Here is a 26,130-nt window from a genome sequence, read left to right on the forward strand (position 1 = left end):
GGAACTGTAGGATTGGGGGGGATGGGATCTCTGCACTTCGTCTATATCCTGATATCAATTACTGCGTCAGGATGCGCATGCACGTAAGCGCACTGTCAATTGTGAATTACCGGTAGGGTACGGGTAGCTGCCACGCAAACCTCGCTCACCAGTTGCTTCGGGTTCCAAAGTCTCAACATTAACAGCAGATCATGGATTTGGTTGCTATACACATATAAACAATGGACTCCTCGCTATTTGGTCCTGTAAACATACATGACCCTGCATGGATATAAGGTTGGCTAGCCTCGCCTTGTTCTAGAGATGACTACGTGTCTTCGGTGATTGAATATGTGATGAAAGCAAATAAACTTCTGAGCTTCGCAAGGTCTATATTCATTGTCAAAAGTTTCGCGGTGTTGATTGTCTTCAGAGTGTTTAGATTAATTCCTAATTTCAGAGCAATAAACTACAACTAATATGTCGAAACGAACCATGCACGCTGCTCTTCAGGACTCATCTTCTGCACGACGTCCAGCTCGGATCTCTTAACCGCAAGATACGTCGACACCAGGGCATCACTCAGAACACCCCTGAGTCTTTCATTCGCCTCCAAATACTCAAGACTCTCCGCCAGCCCAGCAGGCATCTTATCCTTGACGCCCAGAGCCTCTCGTTCCTCTGCCGACATACTATTAGGCGCAGTGAGACAGGGCCCAGCTTTCAAAACTGCCCCCTGAAGTAACCCGTCCAAACCCGCCGCAAGCATCGCACAAAGCGCCAAGTACGGATTAGCCAGTCCATCCATCATCTTCACCTCAAACCGAGTACTGGAGATCCGTCGCAGGATCGCCTCTTTATTTTCCCATCCCCAGCACACATAGTCGCCTCCGCTTCCGATGCCTCCTTGAACCCGGCCATAACTGATCTCCTGGGGGAGTGTAAATGCAGCAATAGATGCGAAATGTTCGAGAATCCCAGCGAAAAACGACTCGATTGTTGGCAAATCCTCTTTCTGATTCGGGTTCAGCGATACATGAACATGCGACCCAGTGCCAGGAGTTTGAGGCGATAATCTGGGATGAAGCGTCGCTCGATATCCGTGCTTATTCGCGACTTTCATGATAGCCTGTCGAGCAAGGACGAGAGCATCGACCGCTTTAAGCGGGGAGTCTGGGGGCAGAACGAACTCCCATTGACCAGGTGCTAATTCCGCATGGAACTGCTGAAGCCGAATTCCGAGACTTTGCAGTGCCAGTGCGGCTTCTTCCAGAAGGGTAAGGAGAGGCTCGTCTTCACGTCCTTGAGGCATGACGCTCCACGAATGCCTAGTATTTACCGGTGTATACTCGACTTGTCCGTTTGGCAGTGTTTGCTGGCGTAGTAGACAGAACTCGAGCTCGAATCCGACCAGGATGGAACAGTTGGACTTTTGTTCAACTAACCGAGTCAACGCATCAAGCTTGGAGCGTGCGCATTCTGCAATCGGCACGTTTTCCTTATCAACCCATCTGGCCATGGCAAGTGCCTTGTTTGAATCCAAGTAGGGGGCTACTAAAGATCGCACATCCGGCTGGAGAAAGAATGCCCCCGTCGGTGCTACCCCGTTCGCAAATCCATCGCGAGGGAGAAGATGGAGGACCTGGCTTGGAACCGAAATTCCTTGGTTTACCTCTAGCAGGCGCTTGAATTCTGCCACGGGCACCATGCGAACTAGGTTGGTGCCGATGTATGAGGTGAATAGCACCCAGACGAAATCTACGCCTTGGGTATTGGCGTCGAACTGAGCCAGAGATGTTTGGTTGTCCATGTTAACCTGGTCAATTATTAAAGGAATGGGAAGTGGAAGATGGAAATGGAGATGGGAATGGACGCTCGATCTCAGCCTGGAAAAGAAATATGATATATGCGTGGCTGCCTGAGCCCTGCATGCCCCTCACGAGTACAAGCCAAAGAGAATGCTTTACTGGCCAACTCGATGAACCCGGCGGTTACACAAATCAATCCCAATCCAGTATCCAATGTTTCTATGACGGCACGCCCGTACAAGATCTCGGCGTCAGTATGAATCTATCGACATTCAGACTGTGCATCCATATCCATGTCCCAATACCGCTGCGCCTGTACAAGAGCCAGTGTCCACAAACAAGCAAAAAAGCAAAAAAAAAAAAATAATGTACAGTAAGACACCGCCTGCCGCACAGTCCGGTCGATCTATAAATAAAAATACCCCGCCTGTTCTATTCAGTTCCGTACTCCGTCCCTTTTTAAGTCCTGACCCTCGCCGTAAAAGTGATAGTGAAAATAACCTACTGCTCCTGCTGATTCATATGCGTAGGAATATTCCACGGATCATAGTCCATATGCACATAAGCGCGCTCAACCGTCGGCACACTCTCAAGCATATACTGCAAACTCTCGCCCAGATCGTGACTATCGCGGAGACTCATCTTGTCCTCGAGGATGATATCGACCTCGACATTGAGCATATCGCCGGCGTAATAGGCGCGTAGATTCTGGATCTTGAGGATCGATTTGGAGAACCGCATCGTCATGTAGAGCAGGATGCTGACGTCTTCTTGGGATGCGGCGGCGCCGGTTAGATGGCGGATGTGTTCGCTAGCTGTTAGACCCCAGTTCCAGATGACGTAGATGGAGAGGAGGAGACCGCCGAGGGGGTCGAGGTACCAGATGTTTGTTAGGCCGCCGACTGGGATATGTTAGTATTGATTTTCATTTGTGTTACGAGGTACGTACCGAGTGGAAAGACGATACTGAAGAAGTTGAAAACTACGTCGGTCATGGCGTCTTGGGCTAGGGCTTGGACGCTTGAGTTGTTGATTAACCGACACCAGAACCAGCAGAGGCCCTTGACAACCACAGTGCTGCCCATGATGACCCCCGATGGGACCGTCAGGTTCACAACAGTGTGGTCGGCCGACATCAGTTGCGTAATGGACGTGATGGCGACTTGAACAAACGAGGTTACCATCACAACAGCAAAAACCAAGACACTCAAAGGCTCCAGTCGTCGTCGACTAATGGGATACTCGTAGTGGTTCTGTCGTCTGATAAGAGCAGTCGTAATCCAGACAATGGCAGTACTAAGGAAGTCCAAAGCTCCATCTACCAAACTCGCAAGGACCGAAACGGAATTGGTCATCAAGAGGGCGGCAATTTTCGCCGCAAGTAGGGTGACGTTGGCGATAAGGTTGATATAGATAGCGATAGTGACGATGCGCGCCCCGCTATCCACAAAGTCGTGGCCTTTGGGAGTGATATCCGACATTGGCGACTCGTTCTCGTCGTCTGTTGGCGGTAACAGCAGCGAACTTTCACTGGGGATCCTGTATAGATTGCGGGGTGTCCGCTTGATCTTCTTGGGGTGTTCACCGTCCGAGGGCCCGCCCTCAATAGAACCGTATGTACTCCCATTCTCGTTCTCATTTCCCTTGGCAGGATCCTTTATTGCGCTGCTCCGATTGTGCTGGTATTCGACGATCAAGCGGTGGGGGAGCGATGAGTCGAGAAGCCGGTCGATATAAACGTATTGCGAGATGAGATCATTGTTGCGCTCGTAGAGTTCACGCCTACACAGTTAGAATTTCTGTCAAGAATATCGGGACTGAGTACTTACACTGGCTTTGGCAACCCCTTCAAGGCGTTGGGATGTTTATAATACTGCTGCCTGAGATTAGTGAGCGTCATTCGCCATCATTCCTCTTCAATTATGCAAGCTAGCGTACCAATTGTACGACGGTTTACCCTCCCGATCTCCGATCAGCTCCCTTGCGCGCGCGGATGCGGGCCGGTCAAGCCAATCCCGGAAGGAAAGGTGACTCTCATCGCGATCGAGGTCGAGAAGACTCTGACTAGAAAAGGAGCGGCGGCGAAGCAGGGACGAGAGGTATTGGCCACGGGTGGACAGGATATCGCCCTGCCAGTCGAGGCTCGGTCTTCTTGGCCGAATCGGCGAGCCGGCGTCGGAGGGCGAGGACGGGACCGAGAACTGAGCCCTGCTTCGCGAGCGGCCGAAAGACGCCATTCGGCGAAGCGATCAGACAATTCAATGGAATAGAATGTGGGCAGGTTAGTTTTCCATTGGGATTCCACGCGAGGGATGAGTTTTTTGAAGAATCGGTCCAGAAAGATCCGGGCACGGGACGAGCTGTCATGGAGTGGAACTGCATCGGGTTAGCTCCACACAGCAGCGAGCTCCGTCATTATCATTGATTCACGATCCAAATTAACTACAGCTTCATTGACTGATGTAGTTTCCAGGCAGAATTCTTGACTGGCAGTCTGCCTTGGCTCATCCTGATGACGAATCAACCTGGTTATCAAACAGGATTCATAATACTCATTCTTTGAGATATCTTGGATCAGTGCTATGGACAGGAGAGTTATGTTTGACTTGTTCCATGCGAATCGACACCACCGACACCACCGACACCACGCTAATGCCAACGCCAATATAAGACTTGCGAGATATTGCGTTTGGTCTTGGTATCTGTTTCTGACATATACAGTCTTGACCTGTCAACTATTAGTGCAGTAGACTGGCTGACCGAATCTCGCTGAGCAGAACATAGCCAACTCAGCTTTATTTACATGCACACTGCACGATATCCAATATTCGATAATCGCGAAAGAAAGGAGCCATACTTGTTTCAAGGACGGGCTCACCGGTTGTCCCGGATTTCGTCTCGGCTGCCCGCCATTCCCTTGCGTTTACCGAGCGCCTCGCTGGTCTGGCAGTCTCTTCAAGGTCCGCCCAGGAAATAACCATCATTTCAATACTACATCTGAATAGGCGTGTGTCCAGTTTGTACCGTCCAGTGTCAACAGCGGTCCCGTGATCACCGACATCCTGATAAGCTGGAGCTAACACCGCCAGTCCTCCACTCATTACCTTGCTGGTGATCAGCCATGCGTCACTGCGTCTCGTAGCTCCTTGCCGACTGCATCACCAGCAGCACTTGCCATTGGACTGGCGGGCTGTCCTGGCTTGGCGTGGCGATCTGTGCTGGAGCATCGCTGCAGCATCTGTCAGTGTCCAATAGGGTGGAATTGCCTCACTGATCGTTGATTCTGATGTTTTATTCCCATAGTCACGAAGGATTGTTGTTCTTTTATCAGAGTCAGTTTTGAGCACGGTATTGCTTGATCAGTGTACTCCGTACTCTGCACTGGAATGAGGTGAGCGCTGAGTTATCACTGTAGCTTGTGCGGGGCTGATGGTGGGGTTGACTACTTTATCACTGTGAAGTCCTGACGCTGAGACCGTTGAATAGCACCATAATAGTCGTATCTCAGAGTAGTCTACAGAGACAGCAAGTAAAGCCAAGTAGAGTGGCAAGTTTCACATGACAAGGGACACCCGCCCCATCCCCGTCCCTCCAATCCGCCATCCACCATTCTGCATTCTCCATTCCTGATCTGATCGCCATGCGGGGAAACAGTCAACCAACCCTCATGGCCTGATGCATGGCAGTCGCAGTTCACGAGGACGGGCTGATCAGTAGTACTTAGACCGCAAGAGGGTGCAACATTCGTCAATACTTAGCGAAGTCACTGCCCCTCTCACGCCATCCATCCTCAATCCGAACACAGTATCCAGTACACACACATATTCAAACATTCCGCTGCCGCCGCCGAAATAACTCCGTCTCCGCGGGCTATACAGTCAGACGGGCTGAACTTTCTTTCTCTTCTTTCCCTGCCTCCTCTTTTATTCTTTTCGTTCTTTTCATCTTCTCTTCCTTCTCGTTGTCCTCGTTTGGTCAATCTCCACACTTACCTCCAGTGTACTGTGGGACTGCTACTGTGACTGCGCTACACAACTCCATCCGGTCCGTACCGACGTCACCACGGTCTAGACTAGACCGGGCCTGAATCTGCCGATACAACTCACGCGCGCTGGTTATGGCCTGATTGGCGGTACAAAACTCGTTCTGTGGCCGCAGTTGGCGCTGGGTGTCAATAAATCGACAAGCGACCGGACAACCCTCTCTTACAGTTTGTTGGTGCGGTCGCCGAATTGTTCCCCGCGCAGTACCAAGACATCCGATCCATGGCCAGAGAGGACCAGGACCAGGACCAGGAAAAGGACCGGGATCAGAATAGTCATATGAACATTGTCCTGGGTGTTGGACTCGGAATTGTTGCTTTAATCATCATGTGTTTGATGTAAGTGTTATTTGCATGGCATTAACTAGTTAAAGCTCACACAGCTGCTAGATTCACTGTCTACTTCAACCGTCGCGAGCGCAGCCCGTCCAAGAAAAGTCGCAGAAAGGACTCGTCAGACAAGCTGCGCAAGCTCGACGCCGTCTCTCCCATTCGAACCCTCCAGGAATGGTGGACAAAGGCTCATGGCCCTCCTCTCCCCTCTGATTGTCCCGATAATCAGTTCATATGGTACATGATCATTGATTCCTCCGAGTTTCACGACCCCGGCTAACTAGTCTCCAACCAGTGTCGTCTGCCTCGAACCTGTCCTCCGTTCCCAGGAAATCCGAGAACTGAAATGCCTCCACGTCTTCCATCGAGAATGTCTCGAGAAATGGTACCTCCAGGACCATTATAACTGTCCGCTCTGCCACAGGGCATACTATAACCAGGAAATCCGCCCGACAAACGACTTTGTATGGATGGTATGATGATACGACTGATAGAGTTGATGATTGACGACCCATGATATCCTCCTTCGTTTATATATTTCTCTCAACTTGTTGGTCTGGTAGCGGTGTTTGGTGTTCAACCTGTGCTGATTAACCCGTGCTGATTATAGCTGTAATCAATCTTAAACGATTCAACGACGCCTGAAAGGGCTATCGTTTACTCCGTACTGCTTTTCTTAAAATGGAAACCCATCTCCCGCCGGAAAATCAAACGGGTCAAGATCAAAATTATCCGGACTATACCAGTTCAGCAACCCATACAACCCGTCATGGCCGCCGTCAAGGAAATCTCTCTGCTGCGCCGTTGGCTGCGGGTCCAGCACCTGGTCCAGGATATCAGACAGCTTCTTCTCGACTGCCTTGCATGTACGATAATTGCCTTGCCCCGGCGATGCGACCCATGATAAACACGAGACGAAAACGCTGAGATTGCGAATCAGTTCCGACCGCGGGGGCATCACCGGGTGCGGCCCTGCTTCCTGGGTTTGGCGGAGGAGTTCAAATGCCAGGATACTTGCGCTTGGGAGCCCGTAGTAAAGAGCCTGTTGGCATTAGCGGTCATGGCGCAGAATTAGTCGAGGAAACAGATGCTTACAATCCAAGATTGGTGTCTGCTGTTGTCAACGCCCGGATGGCGCTCGTTGGTCAATTCGAGGATGATGGCTAGGACTTCGCGCGAGGTATTGAAGAGGGATTCGTGGCCGGTATTTGTACGTTTGGTGACCATCCTCTGTACCAGGAAGAGTGTATACAGATAGTCAAGGTAGATATGGCGTCTCGCGAATGTGAAAGACGGACTTAACCCCTCGACCTTTTCGCACTGGTCGTGCCGGAAAGTAACAGGACAAGAGTCCCATAGATTTCGTGCAGCTTCAATCACGTTGCTACTGCGGTTAGCCTTGTATAGCACAATACATTGAAATGGATCATCCACCTACTTGTATTTATTCAGGAGTTCCGAATCTTCAAACCTCCCCAATGCAATTTCAAGAGCTTGCTCACGAAGCACCGCCAGGAGGAAGCGGAGACGCAGCATACTTCCTCGGTGGTTACTGCCCTGGGGATTCCACCCCGCGGCATCCAGGTTCGACATCGCCTGGTCTAGACGCTCGCCTCCAGCAATGAGATCCTCATCACTCAGATCCAACGGGGCCGATATCGTGCAGTACCGGTAATTGATGAATGGCGGTCTACCCACAAACGTAGACAGAGACTTGTCAGCGTAGAATGCGGCGGCAAAGCACATCTTCCTCCACTGTTGGAGAAAAGGAGGGCAGTTTTGGGCCCGTGTGTTTTCTTGGTGCAGACCCGCTGCGTAGATGGTGGCTGTCAAGTCACCGAGCTTGCGCCAGGCAACATAACCTAGATCGATTGTTAGTTGAGAAAAGGTATAATGGTTTGCCAACATACTTGTGTCGCCGTAGTATTGGGTTCTCAGGAGCATATCATCATACTGCAGGAAGCCGAGTAATTCACTGACAGAGGCGGCAGTATCGCAGAACCCGACGCAGATACCGCTCGCTTCGACCACCTGCGTTCGAAGCATGTCCTTAGCTTGCGCGCCGGGGGCCACCCGCATTAAATCGGGGTCGCTGTCAGAAGTGGACATCAGCGCTATGCCGGCCATAGATAGAAGAATCCCGATCGCCTCCCAGCGCAGATTTTGATCCGTAAACGAGGCAAAGTACTCCTCAACGGTCATCGAGCTGTGCGAAGTCAAAGGATGCGCCGAGCTGAGGAATATCTGCTGCGCCAGGTCCCGTAGCTGCTTTTCCAGATCTTTACTGCAGTCAATACCATCAAGGATTCTTCGAACAGACTGCACAATGGCTTCGATGATAAGCCCAGAGACGGCGGCCATCAAGGCTCCGGCGTAGAACTTCCGGACCACGATGTCACATATCGTACTCCGATGAAGAAACTTCAAGACTTCCACGCCAGTCTCCAGCCTAGATTGGCCTTTCATCATAGCGAAGACACTATCAACGTCACAACTACCTTCCTCGAACGAGATATCAGCGCGGTGTTCACTAAACACAGCCGAGAAACTCGTCGACCCCAGATACCCTGGTGTAGTCGAGGGCCGCTCCGTGGTGCGCAAACCAGACTGCACCGTGGGTACTGACGTCGGGCTAGAGTCACTAAATCAAGTCAGCAGTCATCCTTCTACATTGCTGGGCAGACAGACTTTGAAGACTCGGTTCTCGGTCTTTTGGCTAGACGCTGGCCTGGGTTCGGCGCTGGGGCTGGGGAATCCTGTTTTGTCATGGGCGCAGGATGGTAGAAACACCTCTGCGTGAAGCCTTTGGCAATACATCGTCCGCATACAGGCCTTCCGTGGTCGCATTTGAGCTTCGATTTGCGGCATGGCTCGCAGGACTGGAGCAAGCCGTTGCGGCGGATGGCAGGTGGCTCTGGTTCGGTCATCCTGGTAATGCCCAGAAACGCCAGTCTTCCGGCCTATAACGCGGGCAGCAATACCATCCTTCCTGTAGAAAAGAAAAGAGAGAGATGAATCAGAGGCGTGGTGAGAAAGGAAGGATACGAATCGAGGCCGAGATCGGTGGAGGAGCTGTTTTTGGTCACGGTCTAACCCAAACAGGCAATAATGCCTTCTACACTATGGATAGAAATCACAAGCTATGATGTATTTGGAATAGACTATTTCTTCTATAAATGTCTTACACTTTATGGTATCCAGGCTGCAATTTCCAGAAAACTCCCTCCGGGTCGTATTTCCGCTGAATCTGCCTCAATCGGGCACGGTTTTCCTTACTGTACCCAGCGTAGACATCCTGCTCAGAGCCGGCATAGTTCTGGTATATGAAGGGATGGTAGAGGCCGCGCTCCTTGGCTAAATAAGCAATATCGCTTATAATTTTATCCGCAAGAGCTTGGAAGTGCTCATAGTCCGCGGCATCCTGGGAGAAAGTGACGCTGAATACTATTTCATTTGTCAGTATCAATATGATATACGCATAGAATGGGGGACGTACTGAATAATGGGCCCTCATCTGGATGAATTCCGAATGCATTCCCTCCATTTTGGGCAAACAAGCCAATCTCATACTTTGTCATCATTTGCAGGTTGCATGATAAAAGAGCGTCAGGTGTCGTGGTGTATGGGTGCACATTGGAGATAAACACGTCGTAAACGTCTGAAATCAGATCAGCGTCTAGCTTGAGTGTGATGGTTCGCCAGATGTTTCTGTCGACATGGTTAGCTGTGTTGGCACATTGCTGCTACAGTATACTTGACGTACAGTTTCCCCCTGAGCACTTGGTTCTGGCTGTCGAGTTCTGTTGTAAAGTCGGTCATATTGCTGACTCTGTTGGTTGAATGCAGTTTATTAAACGAGCTCACGTTGCGAAACACCGGCGGATCAGGTTCAGGAGTCCCACTCCCAGCAACTGTGGTATACATCGTGGTTATTCCGAAAAAGTAAGCGCGAAAGCTAGGCACCCAGGAGAAGAACAAGAACGCATGCGCCCCGGCATCAGTCTGGCTCTCATCACCCAGAGCAACAAACTCCCGAATGACATCCTTCGAATTCGTCGCGAGACCGAAACCCCCAAGGCCCTTCAAAAGGTACTTGGCAACGTGGCTCAGGAACGAATGAGTCGTCCACTGCCACTGGTCTTTCAATCCCAGCGCTGCCTTTCTTGACTCAAGATCCTCCATGATGAAGTTCGTCGTTCCCCCGGACATCATTCCAATGCGACGAGTCTCAAAATCAAACCGAGTCACGATACCGAAGTTATTCCCGCCGCCGCGCAGCGCAAAGAACAGGTCAGGATGCGAATCTTTGTTCACGTTGGCGATAGTCCCGTTGGCCAGGACGACTTCGTAGTTGCGGATATTATCCACGGACCAGCCATAGCGACGAGAGAGATACGAGATACCCCCTAGACAAATTAGTCCCACCACGTCAAGAAAAGAAAAGAAAATGAAGGGTGATATACGAACCCCCCAAAGAAAGCCCGCCAACACCAACCGTCGCCGAGCGACCCCCAACAACCAAAAGCCCCTTCTCCTCAAGCACCTTATAAACATCAACCCAGCGATTCCCAGGGCCAATCAACGCAAGAGACTCATCCTCAGAAACAGTCACGCTATTCAACCTCCCCAAATCAATCAGCAGTCCACCCTCAATACTCGACGCCCCAGCATGGTTCCCATGCCCACCACTCCTCGCAGCAAACGGGCACTGATACTCCCTGACAACCTGCACTGCCCTCGCAACATCTTCCGCTGATTCCGGCAGGACCACGCAGGCAGGCGTGAGCTGTCGCTGCTGCAGAGCGAAATAGCGGTCGATGATGAACTCGGGGCTGCTGTTGACATCGGCGGGGCTGGTTGCTTGCAGCTGTATGCACTAAGGGCTGTCAATACATTTTATCTTGTAACTACTTGGTGGAGGTGCGCTTACGGCCTGTTTACAACCAGACGTGGAATTCCCAAACACTACCCCCGCTGTATCGAATGTTCCCAGCGGTTCCTGCGCTTGCACTTGCGCATCAGCGTATTGGCCGCAGATCAGCAAACCGAGGCTGAGAGAGAACAAGAGTGCGAACATGGCTGCACCGAAGAAGATGGAAAGATAGAAAAGAGAGAAAGGAGAAACCCCCCAATAATTTAAAAGACAAAACCTCAGCTCTAGAAAAATAAGTCCCGTAGAAATACCCCGATTAATTAAGGATCGCAACTGAAAATTTGGAATATTCACTCTCCAACCGAACTCGAATCTTTAGGCCAGAACTCGCCCCATAGCCGAGACGAGCTCAAACCCAATGACAATTTGAAGAATTAATCCTCAACGGCTGAGGCTGAGTTCGTAAATTCCGCGCGTTGGGGGCTGATTTATTGAGAACTAAAATCTCACCTTCCTGCCCCCAAGCAGCTATCAGCCGCGAGTCGTGCGAAGACTGACACTAACGGCCCCGGAATTCGGGTCGGGATTCCACCACCGCACCTGTGATCGCGATACCGGATGGTACTTCTACTGGTGAACTACGCAAGAATAAATAAAGGTCATAAACCAAATTGTCATGTCGACGTACATCGTATATGAACAGACACATCACATGCCCCAAACCACCATGGAGGTATAGGTAGACGAGAAAAGCATCACAACCAAACAACGCCTCAACTCAACCCGCAGAGCAATTGAAATCGCAAGAATAGAAACAAACAGCGTTCCCAAAGGAAGCAATCAGAGGCGGGAACAACGCGATATGATATAGTAAGTAGCAAGGGCAAAAAGTATGCAAGAATTATCTCATCTCCGCGCTTATGGGCAATATAGCGGCGGCAAAAAGCGGCGGCAGAATGAAGAGTAGCAGAAGAATTTTGTAAGTCGGTTATCATCAAAGACAAGGCTAAGCGCTCAGAATTCATCGATGCCAGATCGTGCTTCCATTAGGCTTTGACGCGCACGGGACTCCCGGAGCTGCCGATTCGGCCACTCTGTTTCCGAATACCTCTGGAATCGCTGCGGCTTTCGGTAGTCCGGCGAGAACTGGACCGCACTTTGCTGACAGAGATAGGGGCACCGGTGGACTTGCTGCTGACCGGGGTCTTCGGAACAGGTTGCGTCGGGCCGCCCCAGTTCTCTCTGTCCTCATGGATGTCATCGTTCAGGGTATAGCTGGCAGTGACGGTTGCTGAATAACTGATGGAGCGCTGTCCTGGTGAGGCGGCGGGCGACTTTGATGAGCGCTTGGCAAGCATTCGAAGTTGAGCCTCCTCTTCACTCTCGCAGCTATCGCTGCTCTGTCTGCTATTCTTCTCGCTGGTTCTCTTTGCTTCCTTGTCAACAGCAAGACCTCCTGATGCGGTCCGAGAGTAAGGGTGATGACGGGAATCTTTCCTGTGGGATTTGCGAGGCTGCCCTGGTGTGGGAGCCGGAAGGTTCTCCTCAGGGTTGACCGCGCCAGCCTCATTGTGATCGATCTCGCCGAGTGCGGCCCGCTTTGAGTGTCCATTATTTGGTGGGGTTGTAACAGCTCCGTTGGTTGGGCGATGTTTGGCCGGTGAACGCCCAGGTGTGACGGGGTTGGGTTGTAGCTGAGCAAGCTTCTCCTTCATGGAATCCTCGTACCACCACTCTCTGAAAGATCCCTGGTTGAGGTGCAGCCAGTGTTGCTGTGGACCAACTACCATACCAGGGCGCATAAAGCGCATAAAGGCAATGACCTCATTGGCTGTGAATCCATATCGGTAGATCAAGTAGGCTCCGATCAGGCAGCCTGTGCGCCCTAAACCGGCTTTGCAGTGTACAGCGATCGCCTTGTGCTTGATATTGATCATGTCGTGGGCCATCTTGATAAACTTCTTGACCAACGGAAGTGGCGGGCAGGTTCCGTCCTCGAAAATCATATCGATGTGAGAAATTCCCATCGCGGTGAAATAGGACGGCGAGTAAAGTTCGGAGTTCAGTCGTACAACTAAACCGACATCGCGGGTCGCAAAGTGCGCCAAAACGTTTTTGAAAGGAAGAGGTAGTCGACAGGAGGCAAGCTCGGATACGGAGGATGGCAAAGCGGCAAATTCTGGTGAATCTCGAGGAACTGGAGCCACTGGCTGGTGTTGTGGGGAGGCAAAGGCAAGGAATTGGGGACTGATCCAGTTGAAATCTCCCATGTCGACTCGTTCGAACTTCTCGTATCTGGAGCAGTAGTAAGTATACTGTCAAAGTTTAAACTCAACGGCCTCAAGACATACTCTTCAAGGCTAAAATCCCGCAACCCACACAGGCCCTGCTCCTTAGCTCTCCAAACACCATATACAACATCCTGAATGTTCAGAATAAAATCCGCTTGACTGTAACCGGCATCGCGGAACGGCATGTACGGAGGGTCCGCCTGCGCAATGGGCGCCAGTGCAAGATGGGGTGGCCAAGACTGAATCAGGACCATGTAGCAAGCAACTAAGCAGGCCGCGTTTGCACGACTTCTGGCATCCGTCCGCGAGTAGAAGACTACAGCGCGGTCATTGTTCGCGGGGTCGCCGAGCAGGTCATGGAAGTGAACGGCAAAGCGGTACAGATGACCGATGTGGAGGGGCCCGAAGTCTGCGTGGAACGAGTTGTAAAGGAGAGTGTCATCGACGGTGAAATAGACAGGGCTTCGTTTCTTGCTTGGACTCGCTGCTTGTGTCCGCCGCTTGCTCGGGGACTTCGGCTGCTCGGAGGGGTAAGGAAAGGGGGTTTTCGCATCCGGAGGGTGGTCATAGGAGGCAAGGTACAGTCGGTCTAATGTCCAAATTAGCAAGCCACCCAAATAACAGTTATGCCCAGGTATTCCCAAGCAAACAGGCCGCGCAGATCAAGTCAAACTAACCCTGGATGTATTCAATGACCTGGCCATAGCCAGCACCATGTCCACTCATGTTGACGTTGAGACGATCCGCCACCTAAAACAATGTTGCAAAATAATAACAAAGGCAGTCAGGTGGGAGACAGCAGAAGCGATATGTGTCGCTTGTGGCCAGTATTCTGCAATTTCGAAGCAGTGGAGAGGCTTCGTTGACAGTTGAAGATATATCAAAACAGTCAATCTAAACAGTCATGGTCCGGTTGAATTCTCCAAACAGACGGGTAATGTATGTATAAGATGCAACGCGGCGCTGCAAATACTGTAACGATAGGAACGGCGGTGCTCCACGAGGAAGAGGATACACAGTGTGTAAAATATGCAGAGATTGACAGGATGTTCACGAGGGAGAGAGGAGAAGAAGCTGGACAGAAAAGGATGTTCCGCAGCGAGATGATCTCGAGGCCGACAAGAGAAGCTGGAGACCGTTGCAGCGGCGCCTCCCGCTGATTGGCTGCTGTCACTCCTGTTATGTTGTGGTGCCACTAAACGGGCCTAGCGTCCGCCGTTGACAGGACAACATGGTGCCTGAGGCAGCAGTGTGTATTTCAACAACAATTATGTAATCACCACATGCCAGCTGCAAACATGCAAACATAATAAATACCAACACTGTGAATGTCAAGGTGAAGAGAACTTTTGAATTTCAACCTAGTATTATTATGCTTAATGATTATTATGCTTAATTTGATGTCTTCATTGAAGATATTGCCTCGGTGCCGCTGTTTTGTCCATAGAAAACATCAACAGTTTTAAACATCGTCACTCCCGCAACAAGATATATATCACCGTCCTATATTACATGCGCGGCCCCATATAACTACAAACAATAGTAGTTGCAACAACAAAACTCCCTACTCCTGCAATACAAACTGTTCCCACAGCGACACCCATCCGGCAGCCGTTCCCCTTCCAAAGGCGCATAAACAGCCCGGTAAACCTTTGATAGGCTCAGGGTCGACCACTATATAGAGACTCCGTCTTCAGCACCAGTCGTCCATCAGGAATCCCAACCTCCCAGATAAACCCAGTTGCTTTACCCATCGACGTAGTAAGAGGGTAAGTCAATTTAGTCCCGTAAAGCGGCACCCTGATACTTCGCACTGCGCCGCAAGGATCGAGCCGCCCTGGTGAAACACGGTTGTCGTCACCGGTGTCAGAGTGCCACCTCCAAACAATGGCATAATCGCCGAGGCGGCCATGGCCCCAATATTTATGAGGCGGCGAAAACTCGCGAGAAGAGCCTGCGGCCAAAGTTCTAGCCCGACACAGGCGCCGAATCAGGTTGGGTTTGGGAATAGTGGGGATGGAAATTCCGCAGCACATGAGCAATGCATGGGAAATGAATGTCTTACATTACATGGTCGTGGTATCCGTGGTCCTGAAATTGAACTGCTCTCGAATTCGAAGTCGATTTTGCTAAGTTTATTTAGGATAGTGGTTACCCAGCCGGTACCGGATTAGCTGCATGTCTTGTCCTACTTCTGCTCGGATAGTGAGCTGGGAGCCGGAGCGCCTGGTGATTCTTTGCGTTAGAAGAGCACGGCTCCAGCGGTGGCTGGAGCTTTACTCGCCGGGTTTACTTATCGCCTCGACTGACATGCTGGCAGAGTCTCGATATCCTTTGCCGATGTGTTGGTGTCTCCGGCTGTCTTGGAAAGAATTGAGTAGCAGTCAATGGTCACAATTTTAAGCCCTCGGACAATACGATTCCGCGTGTTGTATGCTAGAGGAAGCAAATATATGGTCAAAACCAGTCTATACATTTGTACCTTTTACAAGATTGATTATGGGCCCTCGGCTTAAGATTGCGATGAGTTTATACCTCGTTATTTGCTTCCTTCCAAGGTTAGGGCTCGCAGTTTTTAGAATGCGACCAGGTTTGTTTAATAGTATTAAATAATTTTAACCTTGTAGATACACAAAGACAACCGTTTCAGTTATTATGGGGCATATAGTAATACATAAGTGCTATCATGACAATACTAATGATCCTGTAGGCCTTATGTAGTTTTAGCCAGCCATTCCCTGATCATCATCTTAGCGTGACTGAAGCTGGTCATTCATACACCTGACCATTCATACCTTATTTGACAGTGTCAGCATACCTGGTGGCCTGGTAGGAAGTCTGACCTAACCTATAATTTACCCTATTGGCTTGACTCCTCATCCGAGCCCGCATAAATTGCCTACATTGATAGGCGCCGCTAACCCAAACCCGACGGAGGGAAGGTCCAAGAGTGCTTGATCTGACTGGTGGACCTGCTTTTCTTTATGGACTAGGAACGAACTCGGTCTTATCTGGACATGGCCCCTCCTGATACTGGCAGTTTGGATCGGACATAGGTATCCGAGAGTGGTAGGGTCTACCAGCTACGATACTACGTATATACGTTTCGTCAACGAATTCTTCTGTCTTCAAGGCACAATACTGGGCTCCGTATTGCTAATTAATTATCCATCGTATCAGTCATCCTCAACTACCCCAGCCACGCGAGTCAGCATTCCCCAAATTCGGGGGCTAGGGGCTTGGGCCGATACCCGAAAGCCCTAACTCAATACGACAATACAGCGCAGATATCGATCAATCTCAATCCGCTCGACTCGTCGAATAAAAATAAAACAAAAATAAAACCTCTGGAATTGACTCAAATAATTAAACAGCCAAACTCGCAACCCCAAACTTGCCTGTCCCAAGATCACTCCTATGCAAGAATTCAACCGGACTCTGGTGGTCTTCTACGTATCCGACTCCCCCAACCGCTTTGTCTGGTAGCCCGACACTGCATTAGCTTTACTTCGTGCAATACAATACAATAATGTGAAGCAGTGAGAGGCGTAACATACAATACCCAGCAATCCGCAGAATATCATCCGGCAGTCTCCTGGCAACCTCGATAGGCGTGGAGAGAATCTCCTCCTGGTCTTGGCGGAAGTAGTCCCGCTGGCTAGACACAAGGAGTTAGCGTCTTAAACATAGCTGCAGACTGTATAAGAGTGGGTGCTTATCATACCCAAAGACGGCAAAGAGCGTGCGGAGAGCCAACGGGTCTGTCTTGTCGCATTTGTTCTCGCCTGCGCCGTGATAGGTTGCTGAACGAGTCAGTCATAGCAAGAGTGGGTTGGAGTAGGCTGGCCCTTGGTTGGGGTAGACTTACAACCAAGAGTGAAGAGTGCAGAGCCCGGCTCCATCTCTGCATACGTGCATTCCTCAACCTTAGGCATGCGCTCGGCGCCCCAGAGGTGACTACCGGGGATTACGGCGGTGGCCTGGATGTAATCCATTGTCAGTTGACAGTAGCTTGCAAACTTCCTCAAACAAAGCAGCTTACCCCATTCTCGTAGGTACTCTTGGATCCGGCGATTAAGCAGCCGACCATGGGGGTGAAGAATGGGTTGTTTGGGTCTGGTCGGGTCTGGTAGGCGATTTGGTCCTGAGTGAGAAGATACCTGAGTCAGTCATGTATTTAGAGTCAATGGGGTATAAGACTTGCCCTGTGTAATGGCTGTGGCTTGGCTCCTGGAACCAGGCGAAGAGCTGCAGTGGAAGCGAGCATGTACCCGCTCTTCTGGGGGACGAGTCGCTCACCGGTGTATGATGAGAATTCGTCACTTGTCATGCTTCAGTATTACGATTTGGAAAACCGCAGGTGTGATATACATACTTCAGGAACTGCCCCATAATTCCTTGCCAGACGGGAAGGCGTACGATCTTGCTGAGTTGGTCTGGAATCTTGGCTAGGAGAGCCTGGGAAGGTTAGGTATGTCCTGATGACGAGGCACGGACGTACGTAGACGCGCTGCGAGCCCTCTGGGAAGAAGTCAGGGCCGAGTTCCTCGTGAGTGGCTTTGGAGTTGTAAGTTTTGCGGCCCTGGAAGAATGGCTCGACTATATGCGTTGGTTAGTTGTCCTCGAGGTGGATGGTGATAACTCACTCGCTGTCATGCACTCTTGCAATAGCTCTGGAGATAAAAAATTGGAGACAATGACACCGCCATCTCTTTCAATAATCTTGATGATCTTCTCGAGAGGCTCGGAGGAGTCGATAGTGACAAGTGAGGGCGCCATGGTGATGACTATTAGGGATGATACTGAGCAACAACAAAGTTGGAATCGAGCTTGTTTAAAGAGAGCCAGACATGAGTCACAGGGTAACATGTCTATACCCGGACCGGTTTTTCCTGCAGGGATATCTTGGACCTTCCTCCTATCGCCAATGTGGGACTCCGATAGTGCATTATGGCTCTACAAATGATTCATGCCGCACCCCCTCCCCGATCTCCCCCTATCAGCACCCTCGATCGCCTGAAGTTCTCAGCCGTTTTGCAGTACCTACCCCAATAAACCTTCTTCTTTTATCTATTTACCGGTTGTAAAACCGGGCCGGTCGTGTTGGCTTTGGTCTCTTCCAGATGCGGGCGTTATCTCACAGCTGGGGATCTCGGCGAATACCCCTAGCGTTCCCCCGCGCTGCGAGTTATTATCTCAATTTTCACTGGCTAGTACACGCTATAACTCCCCAGTGACGGATCTGCTATATAAACACGGTTCCCCGGTCATGTTTCACTATACCTATATTCAACAGCACAACCAGCGCAATGGAGAACTCCGCGATTCCCAGCAGTGGCGCGCAGTCGCCCAAAAAAGAGAACTCGATGCCGAGAGCAGACTCTGTTGATATTGGACAGGTGTCTTTTGTTAGTCATCTCTTATACTTACTTGATATCCGACTAACATGTTGCAGGAACCCGAGAGCCCCGAAGAGCCATCCAAGTCCGGCGAGACAGAGCTGAGCGCAGCCATCAGGGAAGCCGTGAACCACCGTCGACTAAATCCGAGGCAGATCCAACTTACTGCGATTGCTGGATCCATTGGAGCGTTAGTTACAAGACTTACTTTATACCTATGTGATGGCATTGACAATCTATAGCGCTCTCTTCGTTGGAATAGGCTCTGGGGTAATGTCCGGCCCGCTCTGTCTTTTTCTCGGCTTTGTATTCTGGGCTTCTGTTGTATTCTCTGTGGCTCAGTGCCGTGAGTATATGCATATTCGCTTATGTGTTTAGTGCTAAAAGAGTCTAGAGACTGAGATTGTCAGCTTGCTTCCGCTAGACGGGGCCTTTATCCGTCTAGCAGGTCGAATGGTTGACCCTGCGCTCGGGGTGGCGGTTGGTTATAATCACTTTGTTAGTACTATATGATTATATGATTATTTCCACGATGCCCTTGCTAATGGCCTCTCAGTTTGCGCAGACATCCTTTGTCATTTTCGAGGCCACGGTTATCAACACGCTTGTTGAATACTGGGGATATAACCAGTCACCTGCCATTTTAATATCAAGTATGTTCCTAAATGCTTTGGTGCTATCTTACTGACATATTAGTCTCACTCGTTCTTTATCTGGCGATCAATGTATACCGAGCTGACCTGTTCGGAGAAGCTGAGTGTAAGTTATGCAGTGTCTCACCTGCCTGACTTGACTGACAATTCAGTCTGGCTCGCCTTGGGCAAAGTCTTATTAGCTACTGGTCTCATCGTATACACCATCGTGGTAATGCTTGGAGGGAACCCTATGCACGAGTAAGTCTACTCCGCAGTTACTGAGCTGGCCATGACACTATACAGTCGATTCGGTTTCCGCTACTGGAGAGACCCTGGACCATGGGCCGGTGCCGACCCCTCAAACCGTCTGATGTCGTTTGTAAATGCGGTTAGCGTCGCTGCGTTCTGCATGGGGGGGCCAGAGTACATCTCAAGTGAACAAGCTGCAACCCGAAATGCTTCCTAGCTAATCCCATGCAGTGATCGCTGGAGAATCAAGAGATCCCCGTCGCACCGTACCACGGGCATTCAGCACTATCATGACTCGTCTTATTGTCTTCTTTATCGGTGGCTGTCTTTGCGTTGGAGTAAGTCATTTCCTTCTTACAGCTTCCGATATACTTACGATGTGTACATAGATTCTAGTTCCATATGACGATCAGATGTGAGACTCTATCCTCTAACCAGACTTCATGGATACTAAATACTTATAATTGCAGTCTCACAAACGGCTCAGATAGCTATGCCGGCGGATCCCCATAGTTAGTACCCAACGCTGCACATATACTCATGAGGGAACTCGTCTAATCTCACAGTGTAATCTCGATGCAACGCCTACAAATCCCAGTCCTGCCGTCGATCGTCAACGCCGCGTTGCTTACAACAATTATCTCGGCTGGAAATGCGTATACATTCAACGCTTCGCGGAGTCTACATGCCCTTGCTTTAGACGGACGAGCACCGAAGTTCCTTCGACGGTTGAATAAAAGGTGTGTTGATATACCCTCATCAACAATTTAAAAAGGTTGCTGACCAGTGATAGGGGCGTGCCGTACATGGCTGTCATTGTAGTCATGCTACTTAGTTGCCTCGCATATCTCGCTCTAGGCTCCAGTAGTGCTAAAGTGCTGAATTGGATTCTGAAGTACGTTGCTCAAGTTATTGGGTTTAGCCTTTTCTAACATAATTGCTCGTCTAGTTTCTGTACTGCTGCTACTATGTTGTACATATCCCCAACCTCCCACATTATCAAGTAAACTCTCTGTTCAACTAACTACTTAACAGCAACTGGACCGTCATATCCTTTACGTGGATCCGATTCAACGCAGCGCTTAAAGCACAAGGAATCGACAGAAATACCTTTCTACCTAGTGTCTCAAAGCTCCAGCCCTACGCAGGCTACTGGGCGTTTTTCTGGGCATTTATATTTCTCTGGTACGTACTCTTTTCCTTAAAAAATATGGGATATGCTAAATTCTACTCTACATCAGGATTCAAGGATACGCCGTCTTCGTCAATGGCAATTGGGAAGTATCAACTTTTATCTTCAATTATGGGATTGTATGTTGTTTCTCCATGACAATTCGTCATAGCTAACATTTATTTTATCTGTAGATTGCCCTCGCCAGTGTAATTGGCATTGGCTGGAAGGTCTTCAAGCGTACGCCTTTCCACAGGAGCAAGGATGTTGATCTGAGCTCGGGGTTGGAATTCTTTGATTCTTTGACAGAGCATTATCAACAAGAGCGCGAGTCTGTGCCTATCACTACGAAGGATAGGATTATGGCGAAGATTTTCTAGTTGGCAGTCTTGTCCATAAGAGCAGGGTGGTCGTCTTCTGGTTCTTGAGATTTTCTTGGTGATTTATATAGGAAATATAAATTGAATTTCTTTTTCGAAATTATTATACCGTAAAAACGTTGAAAGTGATGCACATCCGTCTTGGAGGCAACTCGCTTCCAACTGCCAACTTCAACAACAACACCAGGATAAGCGCTCCAACCCCCTTTTGCATCAACACGACGTTCAAACCAGACCTGTTAGGTTCTGCCAAGGGTCAGCTCAATGAGCATGCCGGGCGACTGCACGTGCTGGCGAGCAGGCGGTGGTCCAGCCACTGTGGACACTGGAATCTGGACTGCTCCATCGGACCCAAAACAAGGAGCTCCCTTCCTCTTCATCCAACCTCATATACTGTCCTGTGAGGTCTGTTCTCGATCCTTGTAAAGCCAACACTTTTTTTCACTTAGTAAGTTTTTTGACCCGTATCCTGCTTGGCTTCTTTTTTCCATTTGCCTTTTTTTTTTTTTTTTTTGGCTTCTCGGACGAGCGGCCGACTCATGGTAGTGGGGCTCCCTAAGGTTGTCCAGATAAGCTTCGCGTCCACGTTTCGTAACTTTATCAGTTATGCCCCTGTATATATGCGTCTTGCTTACATTTAAACAGGTATATCAGAGTCCAGCTTCTGCTGAAATACTCGTCGAGCTGCACGCCAACCAGGGTGTTGACTCCGCAGCGCTATACAACGAGCCATACTAAGCTTCTATTTGCCGGTTTTCCAGCCTTCACAGCCAAGGAAAGTACTTTACTTTCCACAGGCCCATGGCACCGAGCAAACAACCCAATGTGGCCATTATCGGGGCTGGCTTGGCAGGCCTACGATGCGCCGACATCCTTATCCAGAACGGCGCGAAGGTAACCATCTTCGACGCGCGCAATAGAGTTGGAGGGAGGGTAAGTATCCATCAACCTAAGACCAAGCAAGGAGAACTAGCACTAATATACTCCATAGGTACATCAGACCAAGGTTGGCGACCATCTGGTAGATATGTATGCTATCCCCGTGTCTCTCTTAAGGGCGGAAATTGATCGCTAGAAGGGGCCCAAATTGGATTCATGGAGCCGGGGAAAACCCGATCCTTAATATTGCCAATGCAACTGGAACAACGGTGCATGATTTTGAAGGGGGTCAGCTTGTATTTACATCTGACGGAGGCGTTATGGACGACCGCGTTGCTGAGAAAATCTCGGATATCTTGTGGACGATCATTCAGGAGGCGTTCAACTATAGCAACGCCCACCAAGATGATATTCCGGCTGAGAGGAGTTTGCTTGATTTTATCCGCGAGCGTCTTGAGAAGATGGATCTGAGCGCGGAAGAGAAGAATCTGGTCATTGAGTCTTCCAGACTTTGGGGCGCATATGTCGGAGACCCTGTCGACAGGCAAAGTCTTAAATTCTTCAACTTGGAGGAAGCAATAGATGGAAGTAGGTCTTCTATTCCCATCGCATAGTTAAACGTCTTATTTGCTGACCAACTAGCCAACTACTTCGTCGCATCAACATATAAAGACATCCTCAAACACGTCTCAAATAGCGCTCTACAACATGCAGACATCCGCTTAAACCAACCCATCACCAAGGTCGACTCAAATCCAGACACTCAAGGAACAAGCACCCGTCGCGAAGTCACACTAACCACTGAATACGGTGAAAGCCACGTCTTCGATGAAGTTGTTGTTACTTGTCCCCTGGGCTGGCTCAAGCGCAACAAATCCGCCTTCACCCCGAAACTGCCCCCGCGCCTTTCCAGCGCCATCGACAATATCTCCTACGGCCGTCTGGAGAAAGTCTACATCACGTTCCCTGAAGCATTCTGGCACTCTGCAACAAGCAATCCCGTCTCCCTGCCTCCACTCACCGGCACGGCGCCAACCCAAACCACCAGCAACGGCACGAACGGCCATACCAGCAACCTTAACCTAGCCCACTTCCTCAACCCCTCCTACCACAAAGACCACCCAGCCGACATTCCCTGGGACCAAGAATGTTTCTCCATGGCCCCCTTCCCGGACGGAGCCGCGCACCCAACCCTCCTCTTCTACACATACGGCCCCTGCTCCTCATACATCGTCAACAAACTCACCTCCCTATCCCCCACAACCCCCCAAACCAACGAAGCCCACCCCCCTTCAACCCCAGCCTACAACTTCCTAACAACCCTCTTCCACCCCTTCTACTCCCTCCTCCCAAACTACACCCCCACCTCCCCCTCCTGCACCCCTCTCTCCATCCTCGCCACACGCTGGCAATCAGACCCCTACGCCGGAAACGGCAGCTACGCCAATTTCCAGACCGGCCTGGAAGAAGGCGACAAGGATATCGAGGCCCTGCGCGCAGGGATGGGCGTTGAGCGCGGCGTGTGGTTTGCGGGCGAGCATACGGCGCCGTTTGTGGCGCTGGGGACGACGACGGGGGCGCTTTGGAGTGGGGAGAGGGTTGCTAGGGAGGTTTGTGCGTTGGTAGGGCTTGGGTGTGTCGGCGTTGAACGTGTTGGGAGGGATGATAGTTTGCCTAGTGCCTGTGCTTGTCGGGGGGGTGGGGCGGAGGAGGTTAAGTAACAGGCCGTGGAAATGTTGGGATGCTGGGATACGAGGGTATATATTTTCATCAAGGCTGCTGGTGTAATACTCAAAAAACAATATATATATATATATATATATATGTTACAATACTGGCTCCTACTAGTACATGTTTGAGATTCTCGACTGTTATACCATTTACACGGCACGAATATATCAGTCAGTAGGAAGTCACTGTAAATATGTGGTGATATCATTATACACTCAGTTAAAAAAAGGCGTTGATAATATTTACACAACACGATACCAACCCCCTGCCATTCATTTGAGTCGTCTCTCCATCTCTTGGATAAGGTACAAATGTAATTTCGCGCAAATTGCATGTATAGAATACAATGCACTAATGTTGAAGTTGAAGTTGGAAACGAAATAACCACCCAGCCCGGCCCAGAATCGCAGACCCGAGACCCTATAACGATGCGCCCGAAACAGTGGCAGTGGGGAATCACAAAGCGATGAACGAAAGTAAAGAAAAAGAGAAAAGAGAAGAAAAGAAACGTGGATATTGCTGAAACTGAAATAGCGCGAACGAGAATGCAGACCCGGAAATAGAAACGAAGCGCCGACTGATAACTGAACTCCTGGAATGAGCCGACTACTGTGGAAGGACGAAAACAAGCGAGACAAAAGAGAATCAACGGTCCTGCGTGATTCTCCGGCGTTGGGTTCGGTGCATGTGATAATGGATATGAGTTGGGGTAGCCGCCGGGAGGAATCGCGACGCAAGTTCTTGCCTCCAACGGGCATTGGCATGGGCATGGGCATAGGGTGGTGATATAGTACAATGCGTGGATCAGATTCACCAGTTCAATCCTCCCATATTGTTTCAAGATCTAGGTCTTGCCGACGCTCGGCTCCGCACACACTCCAACGTTTCCGGTATGTGCCTGAGGCCGTGCGCGCATTTGCAAGAGAAGACGGTGCGGACATGTCTGAAACACCCCGCCGTCGACCCAAGCCGCTGGTAGCCTCTGCGTCATCTGCCCTGTCCGCTGCAGCCTTTAACGCAGCTATGCGATCCGATTCAAGAGCTGCCGCTTCGGCATCGGGAATGTCCGGGATGGTCTCGAGGGAAGATATACTCGGGCTGCGCGATCGGAGGCTCGTCGGCGTGGAGGGCATAGAGGAAACAGACGATGTTGAATAAGATGGGAAAGCTTCATTGTATCGGGAGCCGAGGAAAGGTGACGAGTGCGTGGAGGACGGGCTGGTTGGGAGCTGGCTCGAGGGAGAGTGCGGAAAGTGTAAAGGCGATGACGGTCGTCGGCGACCCATCCGCGGCGTACTATAAGACGGGACTGGCGAAGAGGATGGGTTGAGATCCGGAGAATACGTAGACGACGCTGAAGTATCCAGCTCCGCGTGCTCTGATATCGTCTCCGAGATGTTCTTCCGATGGAGCATTCTCGGCTCAAACGAGTCTGCAGTCGACAGCTGCAACGGCAAATAGCGCTTGGGTGTATTGCTGTCCGCCATATTCGTGGGCGCTCCCCGACCGTTGACAAAGATATATCTCCCCCGCGAGTCCAGCCCAGGAGAGGAGTGGGCGCGGATCATGGCCGGTATGCCAGGATCGTCTGCGAGCGATCGCGACCGCATGTGGGAACGGGGAAGCGGCGGGCGACTCGGAGCAGAAGTAGGTGGATCGGGTGTGAGCGACAATGTTATCATGACGTTTCCCGAGCGCCCTGGCTCGCCGACGTCGTCGACCGCGGGTGAACCAGAGGAGCTGGAGGCGAGTGACTCGACCGAATCCACGGGACTGGGAAGCATGAGGCCCCCCGGGCGCGTGCGACTCGGAGACGCTTCCATGGTTACGCTCTCGCTTTCTGTTTCAGTGTCCGGACGAGACCTAGAAGTGTGTTTAAACGGACTGCATCGCGGGTGAAGGAGGGAGAGAGAAGAAAAAGGTTCTTCCTGAAACTTCTGGAGCCGAACCCAAGGGGAATAGTTGGTGTCCGAATTCTTAAGTAGCGGCCCAAGATGGTCAGGGCGTGGAAAAAAACCTTTTCCTCCTTGGACGCGGCAAGCCCCTCGAGTCGTTGGCCCAGTGAGACCCGAAAGTTCGGTGAAGGGAGGCGGGAAGAAGTAGCAAGCAGGGAGAGTGAAAGGGGGAGTCGAGGAGTGAAGAGCAGGTGTTCCTGAGTGGTGAAGTGAAGACTCGCAAGTCACGCACCGAAGGCGACAGAAGCCGGCCAACACCGCCCCAACTAATCCCCAGTCTCCGTCCTGCCGAAACAACCGTCGCTTCTGCTCCCATCTTGGCTCCCTCTGCCCATCTCGTTGTTTCCATCCTTTTCCAATCCAGATTGGCGATTTCACAGGGTTCAGGAACGAATCAGACCGACC

The 26,130-nt window shown here is 50.6% G+C and overlaps 10 protein-coding genes across 10 annotated transcripts; 3 read left to right on the plus strand and 7 right to left on the minus strand.

The window, feature by feature from the left end:
* Positions 1-454: 454 nt before the first annotated feature.
* Positions 455-1,789, minus strand: ASPVEDRAFT_81857 (FluG family protein; the record flags this gene model as incomplete). Its single annotated transcript, XM_040817099.1, has 1 exon — positions 455-1,789. One exon carries the CDS (start codon positions 1,787-1,789, stop codon positions 455-457), a length of 1,335 nt encoding a protein of 444 aa, XP_040666044.1.
* Positions 1,790-2,288: 499 nt separating this feature from the next.
* Positions 2,289-4,024, minus strand: ASPVEDRAFT_81858 (cation diffusion facilitator family transporter; the record flags this gene model as incomplete). The annotated part of the gene is made up of 4 exons (XM_040817100.1): positions 2,289-2,689; positions 2,737-3,569; positions 3,617-3,667; positions 3,726-4,024. The coding sequence occupies 4 exons, from the start codon at positions 4,022-4,024 to the stop codon at positions 2,289-2,291; spliced, it is 1,584 nt and encodes a 527-aa protein (XP_040666045.1).
* Positions 4,025-5,556: 1,532 nt separating this feature from the next.
* Positions 5,557-6,740, plus strand: ASPVEDRAFT_558353 (putative RING finger domain protein). The gene is made up of 3 exons (XM_040815121.1): positions 5,557-6,168; positions 6,220-6,399; positions 6,458-6,740. Exons 1-3 carry the CDS (start codon positions 6,053-6,055, stop codon positions 6,639-6,641), a joined length of 480 nt encoding a protein of 159 aa, XP_040666046.1. The 5' UTR covers positions 5,557-6,052; the 3' UTR covers positions 6,642-6,740.
* Positions 6,741-6,838: 98 nt separating this feature from the next.
* Positions 6,839-9,089, minus strand: ASPVEDRAFT_81860 (putative C6 transcription factor; the record flags this gene model as incomplete). The annotated part of the gene is made up of 5 exons (XM_040817101.1): positions 6,839-7,204; positions 7,258-7,546; positions 7,601-8,024; positions 8,073-8,803; positions 8,851-9,089. 5 exons carry the CDS (start codon positions 9,087-9,089, stop codon positions 6,839-6,841), a joined length of 2,049 nt encoding a protein of 682 aa, XP_040666047.1.
* Positions 9,090-9,343: 254 nt separating this feature from the next.
* Positions 9,344-11,239, minus strand: ASPVEDRAFT_81861 (uncharacterized protein; the record flags this gene model as incomplete). Its single annotated transcript, XM_040817102.1, has 5 exons — positions 9,344-9,606; positions 9,659-9,870; positions 9,926-10,568; positions 10,630-11,038; positions 11,093-11,239. 5 exons carry the CDS (start codon positions 11,237-11,239, stop codon positions 9,344-9,346), a joined length of 1,674 nt encoding a protein of 557 aa, XP_040666048.1.
* An 842-nt stretch (positions 11,240-12,081) lies between these two features.
* cdcA (phosphoprotein phosphatase CDC14) lies at positions 12,082-14,052 on the minus strand (the record flags this gene model as incomplete). Its single annotated transcript, XM_040817103.1, has 3 exons — positions 12,082-13,330; positions 13,387-13,915; positions 14,004-14,052. The coding sequence occupies 3 exons, from the start codon at positions 14,050-14,052 to the stop codon at positions 12,082-12,084; spliced, it is 1,827 nt and encodes a 608-aa protein (XP_040666049.1).
* Positions 14,053-16,467: 2,415 nt separating this feature from the next.
* ASPVEDRAFT_149251 (phytanoyl-CoA dioxygenase family protein) lies at positions 16,468-18,111 on the minus strand. Its single transcript, XM_040808194.1, has 9 exons — positions 17,973-18,111; positions 17,828-17,925; positions 17,702-17,784; positions 17,531-17,648; positions 17,369-17,470; positions 17,195-17,306; positions 17,051-17,129; positions 16,884-16,984; positions 16,468-16,805 (listed from the first exon to the last, which is right to left on the minus strand). The coding sequence occupies exons 1-9, from the start codon at positions 18,103-18,105 to the stop codon at positions 16,693-16,695; spliced, it is 939 nt and encodes a 312-aa protein (XP_040666050.1). The 5' UTR covers positions 18,106-18,111; the 3' UTR covers positions 16,468-16,692.
* Positions 18,112-18,635: 524 nt separating this feature from the next.
* ASPVEDRAFT_149252 (uncharacterized protein) lies at positions 18,636-21,217 on the plus strand (the record flags this gene model as incomplete). Its single annotated transcript, XM_040808195.1, has 17 exons — positions 18,636-18,734; positions 18,782-18,915; positions 18,968-19,071; positions 19,120-19,223; positions 19,282-19,378; positions 19,422-19,484; positions 19,531-19,618; positions 19,664-19,794; positions 19,841-19,947; positions 19,999-20,024; positions 20,080-20,121; positions 20,176-20,349; positions 20,403-20,504; positions 20,559-20,582; positions 20,645-20,794; positions 20,851-20,920; positions 20,975-21,217. The coding sequence occupies 17 exons, from the start codon at positions 18,636-18,638 to the stop codon at positions 21,158-21,160; spliced, it is 1,701 nt and encodes a 566-aa protein (XP_040666051.1). The 3' UTR covers positions 21,161-21,217.
* A 744-nt stretch (positions 21,218-21,961) lies between these two features.
* ASPVEDRAFT_27032 (flavin monoamine oxidase family protein) lies at positions 21,962-23,760 on the plus strand (the record flags this gene model as incomplete). Its single annotated transcript, XM_040809972.1, has 4 exons — positions 21,962-22,093; positions 22,152-22,189; positions 22,236-22,627; positions 22,682-23,760. The coding sequence occupies 4 exons, from the start codon at positions 21,962-21,964 to the stop codon at positions 23,758-23,760; spliced, it is 1,641 nt and encodes a 546-aa protein (XP_040666052.1).
* An 828-nt stretch (positions 23,761-24,588) lies between these two features.
* On the minus strand, positions 24,589-25,593 carry ASPVEDRAFT_51511 (uncharacterized protein; the record flags this gene model as incomplete). Its single annotated transcript, XM_040814485.1, has 1 exon — positions 24,589-25,593. The coding sequence occupies one exon, from the start codon at positions 25,591-25,593 to the stop codon at positions 24,589-24,591; it is 1,005 nt and encodes a 334-aa protein (XP_040666053.1).
* Between the last annotated feature and the right edge of the window lie 537 nt (positions 25,594-26,130).

The sequence above is a fragment of the Aspergillus versicolor genome (genome assembly GCF_001890125.1).
Source record: "Aspergillus versicolor CBS 583.65 unplaced genomic scaffold ASPVEscaffold_3, whole genome shotgun sequence".
Taxonomy (NCBI): Eukaryota; Fungi; Ascomycota; class Eurotiomycetes; order Eurotiales; family Aspergillaceae; genus Aspergillus; species Aspergillus versicolor.